We start from the raw sequence: 21,130 nt of genomic DNA on the forward strand, positions 1-21,130 counted from the left end.
ATAGGAAAAAAAAAAAAAAAAAAAAAAAAAAAAAAATCTTTTTGTTACTGACATTTAATGGCAAAAAAATTTCTTTGTGATCAGTTTTTTTTATTGAATATAATAATCAGTGATAATAGATTAAGAAAATAATAATAAAATAATGTGGAATTTACAAAATAAAAATAGCCGAATGAGTGAATCAAATTATTGTTACAATGATTAAAAATTATTATTATTATTATTATTATTATTATTTTTTTTTTTTTTTCCATTTTTTGATTAAATTTTACTCATGAGCCGCCTATCGATTTGTACCAAATATATCACCTAATCAATACTCTTAAATATAATAATTAGGTTACTACCCTACGGCATAACTGTTTATCGTAATACACTTTTTTATCAGATAAACGAATAAAATTAAATAAATTGTAATATGTTTTTATTACATTTATTTATATGTAAATTAAAGTCAATAATAATTATATTATTAGTGTGCTTTTTTAAAGAATTTATTAAAAAGTAGTAGAACCGAATTATGGATATGTATATTGAAAAATCGGTAGTAAGAGCTCTTCATGACATAAATTAATCTGTATATACAATCAATTTGTGCAGATGATGAATGTATGAATTTTAATTGTATGGATGAGAATTAAATAGAAATTAATTAGCAATGCGAAAATTCAATATTAAAAATTCAAAAGAGAAAAAAAAATGTTATATTATGTAAATTTAGATTTATTTTATTTATATAAAGTAAAATTAAATTACTATTTTTAATTATTATTACTATTATTATTATTATTATTATTATTATTAATATTACTATTATTGTATTATTGATCCAAGTAGTAATTTATATTCTGAAAACAAATAAACGCGAATCTTCGAATTTTTTTTCATGTCTTTTATGTCTCATTTAATATTTTTTATAAATCCTAAAAATTAAATTTTCAAACTATTAAAATTTATTTTATTGTATGTAAATTGTATTTTATCACAAAGCTTTATTAACACAGGTGTTTAATTAATTGTAGTTCGCAGAAATCTAATCTAATTATAGTTTCAAAAAGTGTTTAGGGATATAAAATAATGAAGTTTTTATTTTGAGTTTATTAAAATTTTTTTATCATAAGTTTTTTCATTTCAATGACTTAAATAGTTCTTACAAATGTTTTATACAAAATATAATTAAAATTAATACTTAATAATAAGTAACTAAGAACAAGTACATGAATTAAGTAATTTATCATATCTTTGTTTCGTTTTATGTTAATTAAGTAAATTGCTTGAATTGACCAGTATCTCAGAAAACTTTGATATAGTCCAAAATATCAACATGAACGATAAAATGCAATGATTAAAGTCTACCTCTTAAAGGTCATAATAAGGAATGACAAGCTATTCATTGATATTCAATGACACAATTATTATAACTTCTGAATTCTCTTTGTCGTTTATAATCATAATAGTTATTTAATCTTTTGTATATTACAGATATTTATTTTCTCGGCATCATCACAATGGTATTTTATTAATTTTTATGGACACGATTTATTTTTATCTTGACCATTTGTCATCGAACTTTTATGCGAGACAAATTAATGTTTTGCCTTCATTCATTTTATCCTGAACCTTATCACTGGCAGTGGATTTCTCGGCCTGTGCACTTAAAATTGCACAAACGAATGTTAAAGCAACTCCAATCGCCGCACTATAAAATGCCCAACCTATAAAAAATTACAAATAAATAATAATTAGTTATATAAATCACTAAATAATTCGATTGATCTAATTTATAATAATGAAATACCTAAAGTGCAGTCTCCCAGATAAAAAGGCGAAGCATCACCACATATACGTCTAACTCTAGGTGCACCCCAACCAGCGGGGTACAAAATCATACCCATCAAGTAAAGAATTCCTGTTTTAAATAATTAAAATTTATTTGCTAGTTAATAATCCTTTATTAAAAAGTTGATGTGACGTTTTCATTGCCGTAAAAATTTGTAAAAATATTGATTAATTAAATTGTCGATTTTCTACACGGAAGGAACAAGATGACACTGGATATCATCCCAGATTATACTCAGTGATATCTGTGGTGAAAAAAAATTTCCAGATAGTAGCTAGTACAATCCAGATTATACTGAGTGATATCTGGATTATACTCATTGTAATCTGGATTATACTAGTTACTATCTGGAAATTTTTTTTTTACTCAGTATAATCTGAGATGATATCCAGTGTCATATTGTTCTTTCCGTGTAGTTATTGAAATAATAGTTTTTGTGAAATAAATAAATTGATAAATTACCAGCAATAGCCTGGGCAACTCCGGCGAGATTAAAAATACTTTTTCGACCAATACTCTGAACACAGCATCCAAGCAAAGCTGCAAATACTGTCAGAGCCATTACTGATAAGCCTAGAGCAAGGAAAAACAGCGAAGCTTTCCAGCAGCCTGGAAAGACATTTGAATCTGTTGCAAGACCATCGATGTTAAAATTAGCACAATGTATTCTATTGAAGAGCATTGTGCATCGATTAAAAATTCCCGCTGTTGGTGTATACAATTCAGTACCATTTTCTAAAAAAAATAATTAATCAATAAGTTAATTAATATTAACTTGTTTTAAAAAATAACTTACGAGTATCTTTAGTCTTCGGAGGTCCAACGATCCACTTTGGTGTTATGAGAGCCGAAAATACGGCCATCAAAGCAACCAAAGACAGTAGGGACCACAGTAGACTGCGGCCAGTAACAATCACATAGCACATTATGTTGCTATTTTTCTATCCGTATCTCATTCTCAGCCTTTTCTGTTCATTCCGATCAACTGGAAATAATTTAAAAGCTATTAATTACCAAGACGCTTCATTTAAATTTATCAAGCCCGTGTTCATTGTAAATTATCCGCCCATTTACTTTCAATAGTCACGTATAGTAGTCTCTAGTTCCTGAAATCATTAACCCAACACCCAAATTAGTGTTTACGTTGAAATAATCTGAAGGCTTAACATTATTTATTCAAGAATTATTCATAAAAAATATCGCGTTTAAATTAGAGTCGATAAAAAATCTCGTCTTACAATTAAATGTGGGTCAGGTCTTTAGTTTCAAGATAAAAAAAGGCTATTCGGCAGCCGAAATGGAAGTAGATTTCATAATGGAAAAAAAAAAAAAAAAAAAAATAACTTTTAATTTGCTGTCATTTCTGATACAATTGATTTAAGAAAATTATGAAGCTTATTTAATAAGCTTTCAAATGTAATTTACAAAAATACGAAAAGTTGTCGTATTACAAAGTTAATGCACAGAGGACCAAAAATAGTTGAATTTTTTTGCGATTTTGGAAATTTGTAATTTGCTCTTATTCCTGATCTAATTGATTGAGGGCAATAAACAAGCATGGAAATGGAAGGTTATTCAATAAGCTTTAAGATGCAATTTACAGAAATATGAAAAGTTATCGCATTCAAAAGTTATTGCGAGAAGAGCCAAAAAAAGTAGAATTTTTCGAAATTTTTTGAATTAGCTCGTATTTTTAAAATAACCGACCGATTAAACTCACCCTCGGACTTAACCTCGGTAATTATCTGTAAAATATATAGACGCAAAGTTTGACGAAGATCTGTTAAAAATTGTGAGAGTTACAATAGAAACAAGGCCGGTTACATTGCTTTTAGGGGAGGGTGGGGCAAGACGGCCCACCTAAGCTAGTTTTTATTTTTTGTGGCTTTCTACTATCAAGTGGATTTATTCTCGTCCAACTTTGACTCAATTCACCGGAATTTTTCGAAAGTTAAAAAAAAAATTTTTTTTGGGGGCAAGATGGTCCACTTCCAAAATATGATGAAAAAATATTAGAAAAATAAATTCTTGGTCAATTTTTAAGGTGGGCCTTCTTGCCCCAGGTGGGCCGTCTTGCCCCAACCTCCCCTACAAAAATTTTTTAAAAATTCTGACATGAGTTAGATTTCGATGAAATCTACTAAAAAAAGGATTTATCTGTTTTATATTTAACAAAAATATACTAACATATTTTCATAAATTAAAGCAACAAAAAAATTTCAAAGATTTTTAGTTTTAGTTTAAAAAAAAAAAATATTACAAAAGCGATTTTGAAAAAAAAAAATCTCAAAAATTTGTTAATTCGTTCAATTGAAGTGATTAGTGTACAATTCAGAAAGATTTGACAGCTTCCTACTTCAGAATTTACTCTTGAGTAAAAGAACAGAGTGAAATAAATTAAAATCAAGATCAATTACACGGCTGGTGTCTCTTTCGGAATTCAATACAAATGTCAGTTCTCGGTTTTCGGTATTCTTTAATAGGATCTTCAATGACTACATCCGTAACGAGATCTTCCGTCTACTTGAGTAAAAATTATCTACACAAGGAGCCAAGCATTCTTGAATCACAGGATAAATAATAGCGTATAAAAAGCAATAAAGAAAGCCCGAGAAGGTATTATCAAAAATAACCAGTGATAGAAAACACAAAAGTGTTAAAGTCCGTAGCTCTTAAGATCTGTCTCTTTGTTCTCCCGCAGAATTCCAGGAAGTCCCAACTCCAAGGAATAAAATGAAGGATCGTGTCTCACTTAGACATACACGGGCCTTGTAACCAGGTCCTAGTGTTAATATAATACCAAAGACCAAAGGATACTCCGAGGCCTTTAATCCTATACGATCAAATTAAACATAAGACACAAGACAGAAGACACAAGAAATGAGACGGCGATCTCGTCAGCTTAATCACCCTCACATGCTTCACGCTTCCTTCCAATACATCTTAAATGTTCCAATCCAAGCTAAGATCCGCCATCAACATGTAACCAATTTTATCCGTGAGACTTTTATTCTATTCTTCCTTCTCTTCTCCTCACTTAGCTTACGCTTGGTCAACTTTGGAATCTCAAATATTCTCTTGTATCGACTATTTTTATTTTTTCTTTCTAGTCCTTTCCTTTTATTTTAGTTTTTTGCTCCACCCCGCAAACTCTCGGGTACAGAGACCGGACTGAGCAGGAAAGATCTCCCGATTGGTTCTGTATTGGGGATCGAACCCACTCGTATCGTGTTTACTCGGAGATCAGCTTGAGTTTAGTTTAACTCAACTCAATTCTTCATCCAGAGCAAAAATACACTTTCATTTATAAATTATTATACACACTGCGTAATTTCTCATTCAATGTTCGGTGATGAGAAGGCGGCCTTATCAATCCGTTTGTTAAGATGCCTCAGGCCACATACGTTGCATTACATATAAATAAATCCATGTAGATGTAATATATTTACAATACAAGAGAGATGAGAACCATAAAACATGGATATAGTAGTACTGGATACTGGAGACTGCCCACCCAGAAGTGAAACATCGATTCGCTCATCTCTGATCACTCTGGCTTTGAAAGTGTACGGAGATGCATAAGTTATTAGTCATCACATCACCATATTCCTTCTCTTTTTCACTTCACTCTTACTTTTTGAGTTTTTAATGATATTGGTAGGGTAGCATATATTTTATTGCCTCTACACAGAAAGAAAGAAAGTCTTGAGTCAAGTGTAAATTTTCTTAAATCAAGAAAATCTTAAAGGTTGAAAATTTCTTAAATAAAGTTAAAATATCTTGAACGAAGTTAAATTTTTTTAAGCCAAGAAAATTTCATCTTGCTCCAAAGTAACTTCGGTCTTCCTTACAATTTTCTTCACAGAAAAAAAAATTTACTTGAATCAAGTAAATAATTTTGAAGAATTTCATTATCTTGATTTGACTTGAAAAATTGTTAAACTAAGAAATTTTTCTTGGTTTAAGTAAATTTTACTTAATTCAAAAATTTTTCATCTTGATTCAAGTCAATAAAACTTTTCAAAATTATTTTCTTGGTTCAAGAATTTTTCTCTTGATTCAAGAAATTTTTTTTTCTGTGTATGGGTTTTTTTCCTCAAAAACTCTCTTAAGCATAATGTAAAAGGTCAAATGTCAGGTCCTAAATTTAGGGAGCTACTAAAAAAAAAAATAAAAGAGTTTATAATTTAAATTACTTATTTTAAAAACAACTTCGGTGCGGGTTAATATATAACTCCTTTTTTTGTGCTTCTATTCTCGGTCTAAACTCGAGCCGGCATTTCGATCTTTTTTAAATACTGGACTCAGTAATTTAAATTTAGATTTAGGCTTTATTTAGGTCACCATATTTTACAAATTAATATTTTTATCTGCCGCTTTCAATAAATTTCATAAAAACATAAACCCGCCTTTTTTTAGTCAACCATAGACATATATATAATACCATGTGCACTCGAGATTTTATGGGATGACGAAAAAAAGTTAAGATAAATGTAATTTGTTGCATAATCGGGACATCTGGAAGACAGTTGGCCAGCAGTAGCAGGTGCTCTTGTCTTTCACCTCACATAAATTTATCTCTCTTGCAATTTTCTCTTTGATTCCACCAACCTTCCCACCATTTGTTATTTATATGTAGCCATACTTTTCCATCTTCTTTCCCAGTTTTTTGTTTAACTCCACTTGTATTAGTCTTAACTCATGTTCTGCAGAGCCGTACAGCAGAAGTAGAAGTACTCAGTCACACGTGCCTTTATATTACATTATTTGTATCTCTTTCTTCGCAACGCTCTCTAATATAATACGCTCTGTTATGTACTCTATTCTATGCTACCCAATAGCTCAACTCATATTTATATTCCCATACTCGACTCATATAATAGTTACTCATAATAAAAAGTTACCGCCGATTTTATCTCAATGATTTATCGAGACTTTGTGGGTACCAACTAGTCGCCAGCTAACTTCGAATTAATGGACCTAACAATTTGCATCTATTTAAAAAAAAAATTAATTAATTAATTAAAATTTAAATTGTTTTTTTTAAATCTCTATATTTATTTAAAATTTTTCGTGTCTCAGAATTAAATCATTCTGATGAGTGTGAATATAGAAGATGAAAAGAAATTTGTTTAATTATTAATAAATAAAGAAATAATTTAAAAATTATAATTTTTAAATAATGCATATGCAGATTTTTTGATTTCTTAATTTTTTATTTATTTGTATTTTATTCACTTTTTTTTTTTTAATGAAATTTTAATTAATGTCTGCTAGATTCAAAATCATTTTTTCCTACGAATTATCACAGAATAAAATAAATTATCAAAACGTCATACATAAAATTTGATTTTTTTTGTACTACAAGAAGTATTTCCTTTTTTTTAGTTAATAATACTTTTATTATCCATAAATTCACTGCATAATAATTCAAACTAAAATCTACTTCCATTTCGTCTGCCGAATGGTTTTTTTTGACTTATAGTTCTAGTGTATGATGCTGCAAGTTGAAGTTTTTTTTTACTTGCACAGAAAAAAAATTTTTGGACCAAAAAAATTGTAAGGAAGACCAAAGTTTTGAAGAAAAAATTTTCTTGAGACATGAAAATTTTAATTCATACAATTTTTTCTTCCTAAAGATTTTCTAAAAGTAAAAAAATTTTTTCTAGCGCTAATAACTTCTTCTTTCTGTGTCTGATTCTTTCATTTAAAAATTACAAATTTTTAATTAAAAACTATTGAAATTAAAATAAAAATTTCATTATTCTACAATAAAAATAAAAAATCTTAAACTTAAACGACTCATCCAATTACTAGTTACAAATTCTCTATATTCCAGATATAACATGACTCCAAGTAGTAGCTGCATCTGCTAGTCGACTTGAACGAGCACAATCTACCTCGACATATATCAGGGTTTCGACTCAGCCCCAGAGTACCAAGGCAAAGTGTAATGTAAGTAAACTAATATAATATATAATGCAACCAAAGTGTATTTAGCTCTATGGAGCAGAGATACGCTATCTCGTTACTTTATGCTTTATTTTTTGAGTTATTTCTTGTATCGACAGGCGATAGGTACTTGGAGTCAGTAGTAAGCTAGTATCTGGTACCTAGTACCTGGTACTTTAATATTTTTTCCATGAATAAAAAGAGACGGCGAGTTAACGCAATTTTCAATCCACGCTCAAGTTGCTGTTGCCTGTAGGCGATCGTTGTTCTTTAACATTACTTTTATTTTTTTCTTCTTTTCCTATTATTTTTTTTTTTTTTGGTTTGTTGTAACTATACTCGCGTTATGAGTAAAAGAATAACAAGAGAACTGACATTATGTTATTTTGTATTATAGATAGATGTATTATATCGAGTACTCTTCTCAGTCCTATACATACAACCGGACCAAGAGCGCAAAGAGTAAACGTTGATCGTTGCGATAATTAGGGAATACGAGAAGTAGCAATAAGTACAGTGAAGAAGCGAGAAAATACCAAACTGGATCTTAAGTTAACGGTACAAATAATTAAGATAAACGACGATAACTTGATAGTTATAATTTTAAAATAAGTCTCACATCAATTGTCATTGTTATCAACAAATGTTTAATCATCTGATATCATATTTCCTTTCAAGAGTAATCGCTCATTATTTATAAGTATTTTTTTTTTTTTTTAATAATATAACTAATTTTGATCTGTACAGATACAACCAGTACCACACAATACAGTAATGTTACGCTATTAAAATTTTTTTGAGCAATTATTTTTATCATTATATAGCGGAATCATTGTCAGCTGGTCTATTATTAGCGATGAGCGTTGGAGTTCTTGTTTATTCTTTTATTTCTTTGGTATTCGTGTTTTATTTCATTTTATTATTTTTTCGAATAATATATAATGTCCAGCACAGCCGGAAGTCCCGACACTATGTCTGGGACTGTCGGTGTTGGAGATGATAAAACTCACGCATTATATTAAATATCTCTCATTCGTTGTAATATTATTCTTAAATAATACGATTCTATCATCAATATTGTATTTATTATCTTATCTCATCTGACGATTTTGTCCATTTTTTTTTCCTCTGTCATTTACTTTTACTTTATTATTTCAGGTCTAATCTGTCCAGCGTCCAGTCACTAACTGCTGTATCATCCAAGGCTAATTCATCATAATAATAAGGTAGGATAAAACAACCTTTGGGGCTTTTTCTATAATTGACCCTTGAAATACTTGCATATAATTAAAATTTTCAAATAATAATAATAATAATAATAATAATATATTTATTTATTAATTGCTTTTTTGTACATTTACATTTTTTTGCAATAGAGGTTACAATAGTATTTCAGTCTTTTATTTACTAAAGTATTACTAAGAATTTAAAATTTAGAAATAAAGATAATTTTAGTTTACAATATTACATAGTTTGGATCCTCTTAAGTTACAGAAACTTACAATATTATGATAGAGTGATTTTAGTTCGTTTGGCTTGTGTAGGTTTAATAGTTCATTTAAAGTTATTGTAACCTCTATTGCAAAAAAATGTAAATGTACAAAAAAGCAATTAATAAATATAATAATAATAATAATAATTATTATTATTATTATTATTATTATTATTAATTTTTTTTTTTTTTTTTTAGAAGTTATAAAAAATATTAAACGATGTTAAAATTAACGTCCGGCCGATCCTTCCTTTTTTTTTTTTTTTTGTAAAAAAATGATCATCAGCGAAAAGGAAGTCTTGAAGCGTGACTGGTGCGTGAACACGCATCATTTAACGGCAAAAAGTAAGTCTCGGCTCTGTCTTAACTTTTCTTCTCGTGCAATTAGAATGCGTCGCGTGTTGAGATGTCGGTAGAAGAATCTTATAGTCTGTTTATATTATGTACACCAACCTTTGTATTGCGTTGATGTACATACGTACATACAGATTATCTGTATACATATACAAATACATTAGACTTTACACACATTTATCGAGACGGGATTCCTTATTCTAGCCATATAGTTCAACACGACACATCGCTTCCCTATAATCCAATATATCTATGTATTATAAATTGTAATAATACGTACTGATGGTTTATAAGTGTTAAATTCGTCCAAACAAGTGTTAGTTACTCTGTATACAACATACTGTTAAGTTAAATGCGTAGGCTGATGATTTTAATACTTAAGTCAGAGTGAAGACGATGTCCGTATCAAGGAATAAGGAATGAGTAAAGAGGATAAAGAGCGATGACACGTACGATGGACAAAAGAACATTAAAAAATATTATTTTATCTGCGAGAGATTGTTTAATATTTCTATAATCTAAAGTACACACCCTGAATATTTATTGTTTTCTCTTTAATGGTAAAAGTTTTGATAATTTATGTGATTATGATTTAAATATTATTTATTCTCTTTATTATCTATCAAACTTTTTGGCCTTAAGGTTTATAATAATAGAATCATAGCTAAATGATGATATTTTGGTGTTTTAGTTAAAAAAAAGGACCCCATAAGGACTGTCACTGAGAAGAGGATCACAGAACAGATTGGAAGAGGGTCCAGAATTGATATTACAGAATGCATTCCAATTGGGGTGTCCTTTTATTGATTATTTATTGCGATAGATGTTTATGTAAGAACATTTGTCATTCGAGTCATGGATTACTAGCTCAGCTAGCTCTATCGACTCGAATGCAAGTAAATAGTCTTATTAGTCATAATATTATGTTAATGTTATATTTCATGGTATGGTATTGGATTTTATTGTCTCGTATGCTTAGTTATGCTGCTGAAAGTACTTAAATGTTTGTTATTTGTAGGAGAAGTCATTGGTGTATGGAGGAAGTAAAGGGAATAACAGACAGTGAGGTGAAGAGAGGTACTGTAAGTAAAAAGACAGCTGGAGATGGAAGGAATTCAGCCGCCCTCTTCAATGAATTATTCATATAAAACGCGAACTTAAACTTTAAATCGTACGACGATGTTGATCGGTTATTCTTGCTTCTGGTTAGACCCGTATTTTTATAAACACTTTTTGAGGACGCAATCAATGACTAATGTCTTTAAACACCCACATGCGAGATTATTCGAACAAAAAAATTAACTTCGAAAATTTACTTTCATACACAGAAAAAAAATTAACTTGAATTAAGTAAATAATTTTGAAGAATTTCATCTTTTTGGTTTGTCTTAAAAAATTTTTAAACCAAGAAATTTCATTTGGTTTATTAAATAATTTAAATAATTTTCTTAAAAATTATTTTCTTAGTTCAAGAATTTTACTTTTGATTCAAGTTAATTTTTTTTTTCAGTGTAGGCTTGCTCATAAAAAATACTGGAATAGTTAATTCATTAATTAATTTTTTTTCTGTGTATAAATTATGTAATGCTTTTTTTTTATTTTTTTTTTTTTTTACTATACATAAAGTTTCATTAAATAGAAAATATTTTGTATTAAACTTACCGGTGTTGATTTGTAAATTTTTGTTGTTTAAATTTTAATCAAACTTTTTTGTTTAGCAACACTTTGAAGTTTTTATTAACTATTTATACAGACACTCCTAAAGAAGATATATGGATAAAAGTAGTAACTTGGTGCTTGGAGAACCAGCGCGGACAAAGTGCCGAGCGAAACTGAATAGAATAATCGAGGAAGCGAAGGGAAAAGAACAGAAGCGTAAGTGTGAGTACAGAGAAATACAAGGAGATACGAGGAGCACCGATCCTACAAATGGATGAGTGTACTGAGAAAATGAGACGGTTATAGGAGTAGTTATTATTATTCAGAGTATATTAACTTGGAGAATATGTGTACAGATGTAATATGTACTCCCTATAATTGGGAGTAAAGGGTTTTAATATGAGTTTTTTTTTAACAAATTCATAAAATATTTTATTCATAAAATATTACATCGGTCCATTGAAATCATCCAATGATTCCATTGTTTAAATCATTGCTCTGGGAATTTTCATGCTGTTTTATTTAAAAAAAAAAGATCCAAGTTTTTTACGACGTTTATAATTTTTTGATTATTTTTCATTTATTAAATTATATTTAAAAAATATTTTTTAAAAAATGCGCTTATAGTTTTTAAAGTTTTTTACATGTGAAAATTTTTTTTAACAATTTTTTCAGTAAAAAAAATTCTAAAAATTTTTAAATGTCGGCTAACATAATTTTCATAAGTTTTTTTATAACACTGAATTAGACAGACATTACAAATTTTTTAGAATTTTGTAGCAATTAAATTATTTAAAAAAAATTTAATTAAAAAGTTTCACATGTAAAAATTAATAAAAATTACAAGTGAAAATTTTTAGAAGCATTTTTTTATTGTAATTGATTTGTTAAAAAATTTTTTAAAATTAACAGCTGACCATTAACTTCATTATTATTTTTTTTTCGTGAGAAGTTTCTTTAACTTCAACAACTTCGATGAATCAAGAGTGAAATTATTTAATGAAATATAAAATTTTGAAGAATTAGCTGCAGAAAGGAAGAGACCGGCTCTGTAGATAATGAAAAATTCATTGAGGTTTAAGTACAAAGGTTAAACTAATATTTAAAAAATACTTCTTTTAATGGCTGTCTCGCCGTAAAATTAAGTGGTCTATTTCAACGGGCTATAAAATTCCCATGGTTATATATATATCTATGTGTGTATAAGTGAACATATGAACATGGTGCATTATGTTCTATAATAAAAAAATTTTTTAATGCCCCAATGGTGCTAAAATGTATTTTAAGATAAATAAAAAATCAAATTATAGTGGAAACATGATCTTATGATTACGACTTTCTTGTTTCTTATTTTCTTTTTGTCATAAATCATTTATAATTAATCTATAAATAAAAAATTTATGAGTATAAATAAAAGGCATAAAAAATTTTAAATTATTACACAATCAAGAGAAAGTAATAAACTTATTTATTCATAATGCTAAATATTCACGTAGAATGAAATCATCGATGACTAATTTTTGCAGCTGTTCTTCTGTGCGTTCATTGTTCTGTGCGTTTACACGGAAAGAAGTAAACTGTAATAGGTAATAGTCGGTTTGTAATAAGTAATGATCAACTGCTAAAAATTACCATTTCAAACGGTAAAATCGTGATTTTAATTATCAGTATGTAATATTTATCATTTAAATGCTACAATTTATTTTTTACATTGATACATGGAAGAAAAAATATATTTTAAGAGTTTAAATTTTTACTGTTTAAAACTGTAATTTTTTAAGATGAGAGAGTCGTTATTTACTATAGTGATAGCTACTAATCACTTATTTTCCATATTAAATTATAAATTGTGGCTTTTACACTTTTTACATTAAGTTCTGTAATATTTATATTTTTGCCACCCTGATGTCCGCTTTACTGTTTGAAACTATAAAAATTAACCGGCATCCGAGTGAATTTTACAGTTTACTTTTTTCCGTGTAATAAATATCAATCATAGATAAAAGGTGACTTTGTATTCAATAGCCGATGATCACACTAAATTAATACACATGCCTTTTGATAAAAATATCAAAAAGTTGAATCTAAAAAAAATTTTTTACAAAAATATTTTGAGAATGCTTGACATAAATTTAATTAAAAATCCAAATAAATGAATACTTAAGTATGTTTCAATACTTTATTATTTGAACTTTTCATTTAATTATTTGTACTTTCATTTTTAATATAAATTTATTATTTTCTTAATGGAAAATTCGTTATATCTATCATTTATTTTAAACATAAAAAAATACTTTTATGGCCATCAATTATATTTATAATCATTCAGCCTCTTGTGGATCTTCACCGTTGAAAAAATCAACACCCTCTAAACCTTCTGGTAAATAACTCAGTCCGGAATCTTCATGATGATTCATATTGTAACCTTTTCCATATCCTATCAAGTAAATTTACTCAATTAACTAATGATTGATTAATTTAATAGAATTTATTTCATAAAAGTAAAAAATATTACCGAGTTCTCCCATAAGTTTGGTTGGAGCATTTCGAAGATGCAAAGGTACACTAGGTTGTGGGCCTTTATGCTCTCTAACAATCCGCTGGGCGGCTCTAAGAGCATCCTCCATTAATCGTGATTTAGGAGCTTTTGCTAAGTATACAGCGCATTGAGCTAGCAGAACATCACATTCAGGCATTCCCATCATTTTACAAGCATGCATAGTGTGAACTGCTACACTTAAAGCTTTTGGATCTTTCAGGCCAATGTCTTCCGAAGAAAATCGCACTAATCGACGAGCAATGTACACAGGGTCTTCTCCACCAGCCAACATTCTCGTGAGCCAGTACAGTGCGGCGTTTTCATCACTGGCGCGCATAGATTTATGTAGAGCTGAAATCATGTCGTAATGTTGTTCTCCTTTTTTATCATACAGCATGTGAGTTTTTTTCAAGCTCTCCTTGATGTCTTCCAGCGTTATTAACCCAGGGCCGTTTGTTACAAAGTCTTTTTCATTGGGTACTATAGACTGAATGGCCAACTCTAGACCACCCAACGCTATCCTTGCATCTCCATCGCAAGTTTCAGCTAAAAATTCAATAGTTTTCTCATCAATCAAAAACCGTGGTACTTCTGATAAGTTATTGATATCAATACTGTCTTTGAATATTACTCCCTCTACTGTTTCTACTGCGTGATTTAAAATATTCAGTAAATTTTCTACTGTTAATTTCTCCAAAACAATTACTCGACATCGGCTAAGTAATGCAGAATTTAGACTGAACGATGGATTTTCAGTAGTCGCTCCGATTAATTTTATCGTGCCTGATTCAACGTGAGGTAAAAAAATATCTTGCTGGAGTTTATTAAACCTGTGAATTTCATCCATGAATATAACCGTTCGACGACCAAATTTTAAATCATTACCGGCGATTGTTGTTGCTTCTTTAACTTCGGCTACTCCACACATTGCAGCTGACAATTTTATGTATCGCGTTTTACCAGTTGGATCTTTTTTACACATATTTGCTATGACATTCGCGAGAGAAGTCTGTAAATACATAAAAAAATTACACATCAGAGAAAACAATCAGAAGAGACAAAAGAAGTAATAAATGATTGAAAAATTTCCTACCCGCGATAAATATTAAAGTATTAACTTAGTGTAATTTATAATTAATGACAACAAAAATAAACATACTTTACCACAGCCTGGCGGTCCCCAGAGAATTACGTTTGGAATTTCGCCTTTATTTAATAATTGTAGTAACATACTTTGTCCACCAAGCACATGAGACTGCCCAATATAATCGGTAAAAGACGTCGGTCTCATTCGTTCAGCAAGCGGTGCATTACTTTGCTTTTTTATTGGCTTTGTAGTAACAGGAATTTCCTGATGTAAAACAAACGATTCATATTAGTAAAAGTTAAATTTTAAAAATATTAATAAATTTCATGCCCGACTGCCTTAAAAAAATTATAATTAAAGATACCTTATCAGACTTTTCCTCAGGAGATTCATCAATAATATTATCAACGAAGCTACGCTTATCAGTCGATGACGACGATGATGACGACGACGATAGAAAAAGCTGTGATTGACTTAAATTTGTGTTTACATTTTTTTTAAGTTTTTTAACAACATTGGGACTCTTTGCCTTGGATTGATTGTCAACTCGTGGTCTTTTGAAAAATGTCTGAGGTTCTGAGGTAGATTCGTTCAAAAATAAGCACTTGGAAGCATGATTTTCAATCAGGGATTGAGAGAACTTTTTTGCACAAATCGGACACTCAACTTCGTTGTCCATTTTTGGATTACCAAATTATTTACAATTTAAATATTAATCAACAGCGATCTGTAAAATAACAACAAGAATTATCAGTATTACAAAGAATGACACTGAAGTTGACAGATATAAAAATTTATTTAGATATTTATAGCAATTAAATTATTATAAAAAAATTTGACATGTAAAAATTAATAAAAATTTATGACATTAAAGTTAGCTGTCACTTGACAATTTTTTCATTTTTTTTAACAAATAAATTTGTTCCAAAAAATTGCATTCGTAGTTTTTTAAAATTTCTAAATGTCAATTTTTTTTGCCGTAATTTATTTGTTACAAAAATTCTTAAAATTTTTTTATTGTAATTGATTTATATGTCATTAAAATTAGTCGACGTTCTAAATTTTTTGATTTTTTTTTAAATGATTTAATTAAAAGAAAAAAATATTTTTAAAAAATTCCACTTACAGATTTGAAGTTTTTTATACGTGCAAATTTTTTTTTAATTTTTTGTAATAATTTTTTCAATAAAAAAAAAAATTCTAAAAATTTTTAGATGTCGGCTAACTTTATTTTCATTTGATTTATTAAAAAAATTTTTAAATTCAACAGCTGACTGTTAACTTCAGTATTATTACAAAAAACTATTGTTGATATTTTTTTATATTTATTTACCTGTCAATAATTACTTGTCAGCTGTCACGGTTTTTTGATGTACATTTAAATAATTTCAATGAACAATTTGAGTATTAGCCAGTGCATCAAGAATGAAAATTTAATTTTTTGTCCCCAAATTTAAAAATTAAATTTTTTATCAAGTAAATCAACAACATCAAAATATAGCCAAGCTTGGATGTTATGCCCGTAGGTTATGATTTAGCTCCAAAGCTGCATTTTCAATTATAAATTCACTGTTTATACAAACGCAGCCAATCCTGAGGCACATAAAGATGAATTTTCATGCAATAATCTACTAGAGAACCAATAAAATAATTTTATTTTTGTCGTGAACTATGAAAGTACGTATTATGTGTTGAAAATGAGTCACGATAAACTTGAAAAATATCCAGCTCTCACGTGTTGGGAAATATACATAAACATGGTCATTCACTACATGTTTCATATTTCGAAACTATGCAAATGCCGAAACTATGACAATAAAGTTAGCCGACATCTAAAAATTTCTAGAATTTTTTTTATTGAAAAAATTATAAAACAAATTGATTGAAATGAATTCACATATAGAAAGCTTTGAAAATTATACGGACAATTTTGTAAAAATATTTTTTTTGTTCTAATTGACATTAAAGTTAGCAGTCACTTGACAATTTTTTAATTTTTTTTAACAAATAAATTTGCTCCAAAAAATTATTTAAAAAAAATTGCATTTTTAGCTTTTTAAAATTTCTAGATGTCAATTTTTTTTATAAATTTTTTTGCCATAATTTAATTGTTACAAGAATTCTTAAAATTATTAATTATCTGCTAAGTTAATTTTCATGTTCGAATTTAATTAATAAAAGAAAATCGAAAATTGTTGAATGACGTTTAATTTATGAAAATTAAGTTAGCCGACATCTAAAAATTTTTAGAATTTTTTTTCATTAAAAAAAATTATTACAAAACATTAAAAAAAAATTTCCAATTGTAAAAATCTTGAAAAACTTTACGTGCAATTTTTTAAAAATATTTTTTAGTTCTTATTTAATAAATTAAAAAAAAATCAAAAAGTCAAAAATGTCGGCTAACCTTAGTATCATATGTTTAATTTCAATGTCATATGACAAAACTTCCTATATCAGATAATTCGTATTAATTAAAATGATACTAAGATTACGAAAATTAATTTAGCAGACATTTGATGATTTTAAGAATTTTTTTTAACAAGTAAATTATGGTAAAAAAAATTGACATGTAAAAATTAAAAAAAATAAAAATTAAAAATGCATTTTTTTATAAATAAATTTATTTGTTAAAAAAAATTAAAAAATAGTCAAATAATTGCTAAGTTCACTGTCACCTAAGATTAAACTATTTATTAATAAAATATTCGAAAAAATTTACAATGGAGAAATGAGTTATTACTTGAGTTGATTTTAACATAAGCTCATTTATTCTTCCCGACTAAAGGTATCTTTTTGTATCAACAGTATTATGCTGAAAAATGTTTATAATTTTTTTGAAAATACATACGACATTAAAGTTAGTAGTAACTAGAGAATTTTAAAATGTTATTTAATAAAAAAATTATTTTTAAAAAATTGCATTTTTAATTTTTTTTAATTTCTAAATGTCAATTTTTTTTCCTAATTTTTTTTTTGCGATAATTTATTTGTTAAAAAAAATTCTAAAAATTGTCAAATATCTGCTAAATTCATTTTCATAAAATCCATTTATAATCATCAAGTTTGCGGTATTACTTATTTTAATTCTTTTACAAGTAGATAAAATATTAATCGCTTGAAAAGCGATTATTTTGAGCCATTGAGTCTTGAATACAATTGAAGCTACGTCATTAATGAAGAATGTGCTGCTTAAATTTAATCACACAACCAATCATGACAAATCACAAGTTATATAGCCAATCAAAAAATTTGAAAATCATGAAATGCAACTGTACTTTGTTTTTCATTCCAAATTACTATATAACTTGGAATTTTCGTTACTCTCGCACCATTTTAGTCGGCAAGCAACTTCCAAGTCTTGTAATTTTATTGTTGAACGAAGAACACTGTGACACGTGCTTAGAAATAAAAGATATATTATAAAATAGATTTATCATTACTTTTGGTAAGTAATATATATCACATATGAATAACATTTTTTAATTTATTCTATTCTACTTTTTTTTACGGCGCATTTATGATAAAAAATATCGTGAAAGAAAAAAATTAAGATTTCGATAGCTTTTTTGCGTTGAAAAGTTGGAAAAAATTTTGGTTCTTATGTTTTTGGATAAAATTTCTATTTTATCTTTTTTTGATATATTTTTTTATAAAAAAAAACGAACAATTAAAAAAAAAAATTAGTTTTTTTGAAAATTTGTGATAATTAACTTTTTTTCTTTAATTGTTCATTTTTTTATGTATTTAAAAAAAAAAATCAAACAGAAATTTCATTCAAAAAAATGAAAATTAAAATCGTTGACCCCACTTATAAATATTTACTTATTTTTCATATTTTTTTTTCACCACATGATTTGCTTAAGTGATTAATATTTCAACTTTTTATTCAATAGATTAAAAAAATGGCAACTTCGGGGAATCAAAATCCTACTAATGACGAATTGAGAGAAGAATTACATAAATTGATAGCTGAACATGAATCGACGCGACCAAGAAGAAGAATTTTACCAGAAGATAGATATCCTGTATACTTTCAAAATTTTATTTATAAACGGCCTGCCAATTTTTATTGTAATTTGTGTGACGAAAATCTGACGTTATCTTCGATAATGGAACATATAAATTATCCAGATCACATGAACGATGTTATCGATGCACGACGAAATCAGAATCTTAGTGACGACTCTGTGATTACATCGAATATTCGTAAACTTCTTGTTGAAAATAACATCTTTAGACATGGTTCATTACTGAAATGCTATTCGTGTGAGCTCATCATCGAATCGCTCAATGATGTGGAAAACCACATTATGAGTTTAGACCATAAAAAGGAGACTAATAACTTTGAAACTCTGACATACCCAGGGACTTCAAAGAATGTTGAAACTATTTCTAAAAATGACCCTTTTTCCATGTTAACCCAAACGCCACTATCAGATCTGAAAGATGACTTCTTTATATACTTTAATAATTTTATCGGGAAACATGATGACATTTATGTTTGTCATGTGTGTGAAGTTAAACTATTGTCGATATCTGCAACTCTGTCTCATATCAATCAAAAAAACCATGAACGTTCACTTGCTACAAGGATATCAGGACATGAAGTTTATGTTGAAACTAAAATTGATGGAAATCGTTACAAATTACTTGTTGAAAATGGTATTTTTAAATTCGGTTCATATTTTTGGTGTAATGCATGTAAAAGCGTTTTAGACTTATATATCACTTCAAAAAATCATCTTCATAGATCGAGCCATCAACAATCACTTAAACTATTTGTGGATTCTTGTCCAGAAGAGACCAAAGAATCGCCAGTCAGAAAAACAAATCAAAAAATTATTGTTCAAAAGTATCCAAATAATATTGATGTCGATAGCCAAGATGATGATGAAAAAATGTTAACATGTTTCATCTGCCCTGCAACACAGTTATGGAGAAAACATAAGAATACAGAGGAGCATAAATTACGAAAACATTTTTATGTTTTACATTTTAAGGATTCTCCTGGTGATCTAGTTTCGTGTTTAGTATGTGAGGCTACTGTTCATAAATCTTCAGTTATTGATCATGCTTCTAAAGAACATCAATCGCTCCCGTGGTACAGATCACCTGACGAGTTTATTATTTACTTTAGAAACTTTATTCAACCCATAGGTAGAAGATACTTTTGTCATTTATGTCAAGTAATGACTTCTTATTGGTATCTTGCTATGATGCACATAATAAATATTAATCATTCTCGATGCGTGGAAGGGTCGGTTGTAGAAATTGATTCTAGACAACCACCTTTAACATCCGATTTCTGTAACGAAATGATAACTAATGGAATTTTTCCATACAATGTTAGACAATTAAAGTGTTGGACTTGCGAGAGCATTATTAATAGTTACCAGCATGTGCAAATGCACATTATGAGTGATCAACATGGATATGAATTACAGGTAAAACAATTTAAGATAAATACCCGATTTTTATAACCTCCAGCATCTTTAGATAAAATGAAATTGTAATTTCCATAGTGTTCTAAATAAGAAGCTTCACCAGTTATTAATAAAGATTCTATTGCACAATAGAACATTTATGATGAAAATGAAATTATGATTATGAAGTTACAAAAAAGAGATTCTTTACGTTATAAAGACAAACCCACTTTCTTGGGTAATATAAATAGTGGTAAAAGTACTTTGAAGAATAAAATTGATAACTCTTGACTTGAAAAGAAACTGATAAGCGACTTATCAAAAACAGTAGTTCATTAATAATTAAGTGTATATACAGAACATATTTCATCGTGCATCAAATTTTCAAAATATATTTTAACATTTTTTAATCATATGAAAAAATTTTTCTAACTAATATTTCTTTTATTACACTTGATAAAATAAATTCTTACTTAAAATTATTTCAATAGCGGGACTGATTTTTTGTATTCTGCAAAAATTTTTGAGTTACTTTAAAATAAAACATATTTTACCCAACATGCATTTATTGGTTTTAATTTTTATTTTATCCTTACCTGAAACATACTTTTATTCCAATTTATCTAATGCAATTCTAACGACCATTTGAAATTATTCAAAATTTGTAATTACTGCTTGGAGCTTTTGTCTATAATCATAAGACTTATTTAGTTAGTATCATATTACTTGGCTAGTAAATAACAAAATAATTAATATCGTACATGAAAAGTAATTAAAAAAA

At 28.0% G+C, this 21,130-nt stretch overlaps 3 protein-coding genes and 1 long non-coding RNA gene across 5 annotated transcripts; 2 read left to right on the forward strand and 2 right to left on the reverse strand.

Moving 5' to 3' along the window:
* Window positions 1–6: 6 nt before the first annotated feature.
* LOC141537918 (LHFPL tetraspan subfamily member 2a protein-like) lies at window positions 7–11,812 on the reverse strand. The gene is made up of 5 exons (XM_074259127.1): window positions 11,301–11,812; window positions 2,637–2,825; window positions 2,303–2,575; window positions 1,799–1,909; window positions 7–1,715 (listed from the first exon to the last, which is right to left on the reverse strand). Exons 2-5 carry the CDS (start codon window positions 2,764–2,766, stop codon window positions 1,573–1,575), a joined length of 657 nt encoding a protein of 218 aa, XP_074115228.1. The 5' UTR covers window positions 2,767–2,825; window positions 11,301–11,812; the 3' UTR covers window positions 7–1,572.
* Window positions 8,297–11,293, forward strand: LOC141537928 (uncharacterized). 2 transcript variants are annotated; one of them, XR_012480984.1, is made up of 5 exons: window positions 8,297–8,350; window positions 8,951–9,018; window positions 9,483–9,629; window positions 10,330–10,582; window positions 10,657–11,293. It is a non-coding gene; the product is annotated as an uncharacterized LOC141537928 (long non-coding RNA). The 2 variants fall into 2 exon arrangements; XR_012480983.1 differs by lacking the exon at window positions 8,297–8,350 and adding an exon at window positions 8,726–8,871.
* Window positions 11,813–13,462: 1,650 nt separating the features above from the next.
* LOC141537902 (ATPase WRNIP1) lies at window positions 13,463–16,639 on the reverse strand. Its single transcript, XM_074259110.1, has 5 exons — window positions 16,257–16,639; window positions 15,288–15,650; window positions 14,996–15,187; window positions 13,813–14,845; window positions 13,463–13,734 (listed from the first exon to the last, which is right to left on the reverse strand). The coding sequence occupies exons 2-5, from the start codon at window positions 15,600–15,602 to the stop codon at window positions 13,619–13,621; spliced, it is 1,656 nt and encodes a 551-aa protein (XP_074115211.1). The 5' UTR covers window positions 15,603–15,650; window positions 16,257–16,639; the 3' UTR covers window positions 13,463–13,618.
* Window positions 16,640–18,215: 1,576 nt separating this feature from the next.
* On the forward strand, window positions 18,216–20,913 carry LOC141537909 (uncharacterized). The gene is made up of 2 exons (XM_074259117.1): window positions 18,216–18,371; window positions 18,820–20,913. The coding sequence occupies exon 2, from the start codon at window positions 18,829–18,831 to the stop codon at window positions 20,404–20,406; it is 1,578 nt and encodes a 525-aa protein (XP_074115218.1). The 5' UTR covers window positions 18,216–18,371; window positions 18,820–18,828; the 3' UTR covers window positions 20,407–20,913.
* The last annotated feature ends 217 nt before the right edge of the window (window positions 20,914–21,130 follow it).

The sequence above is a fragment of the Cotesia typhae genome, unplaced genomic scaffold (assembly GCF_013202065.1).
Source record: "Cotesia typhae breed Kobodo isofemale line unplaced genomic scaffold, CoteBio_Ctyphae contig_11, whole genome shotgun sequence".
In the NCBI taxonomy this organism is placed as follows: Eukaryota; Metazoa; Arthropoda; class Insecta; order Hymenoptera; family Braconidae; genus Cotesia; species Cotesia typhae.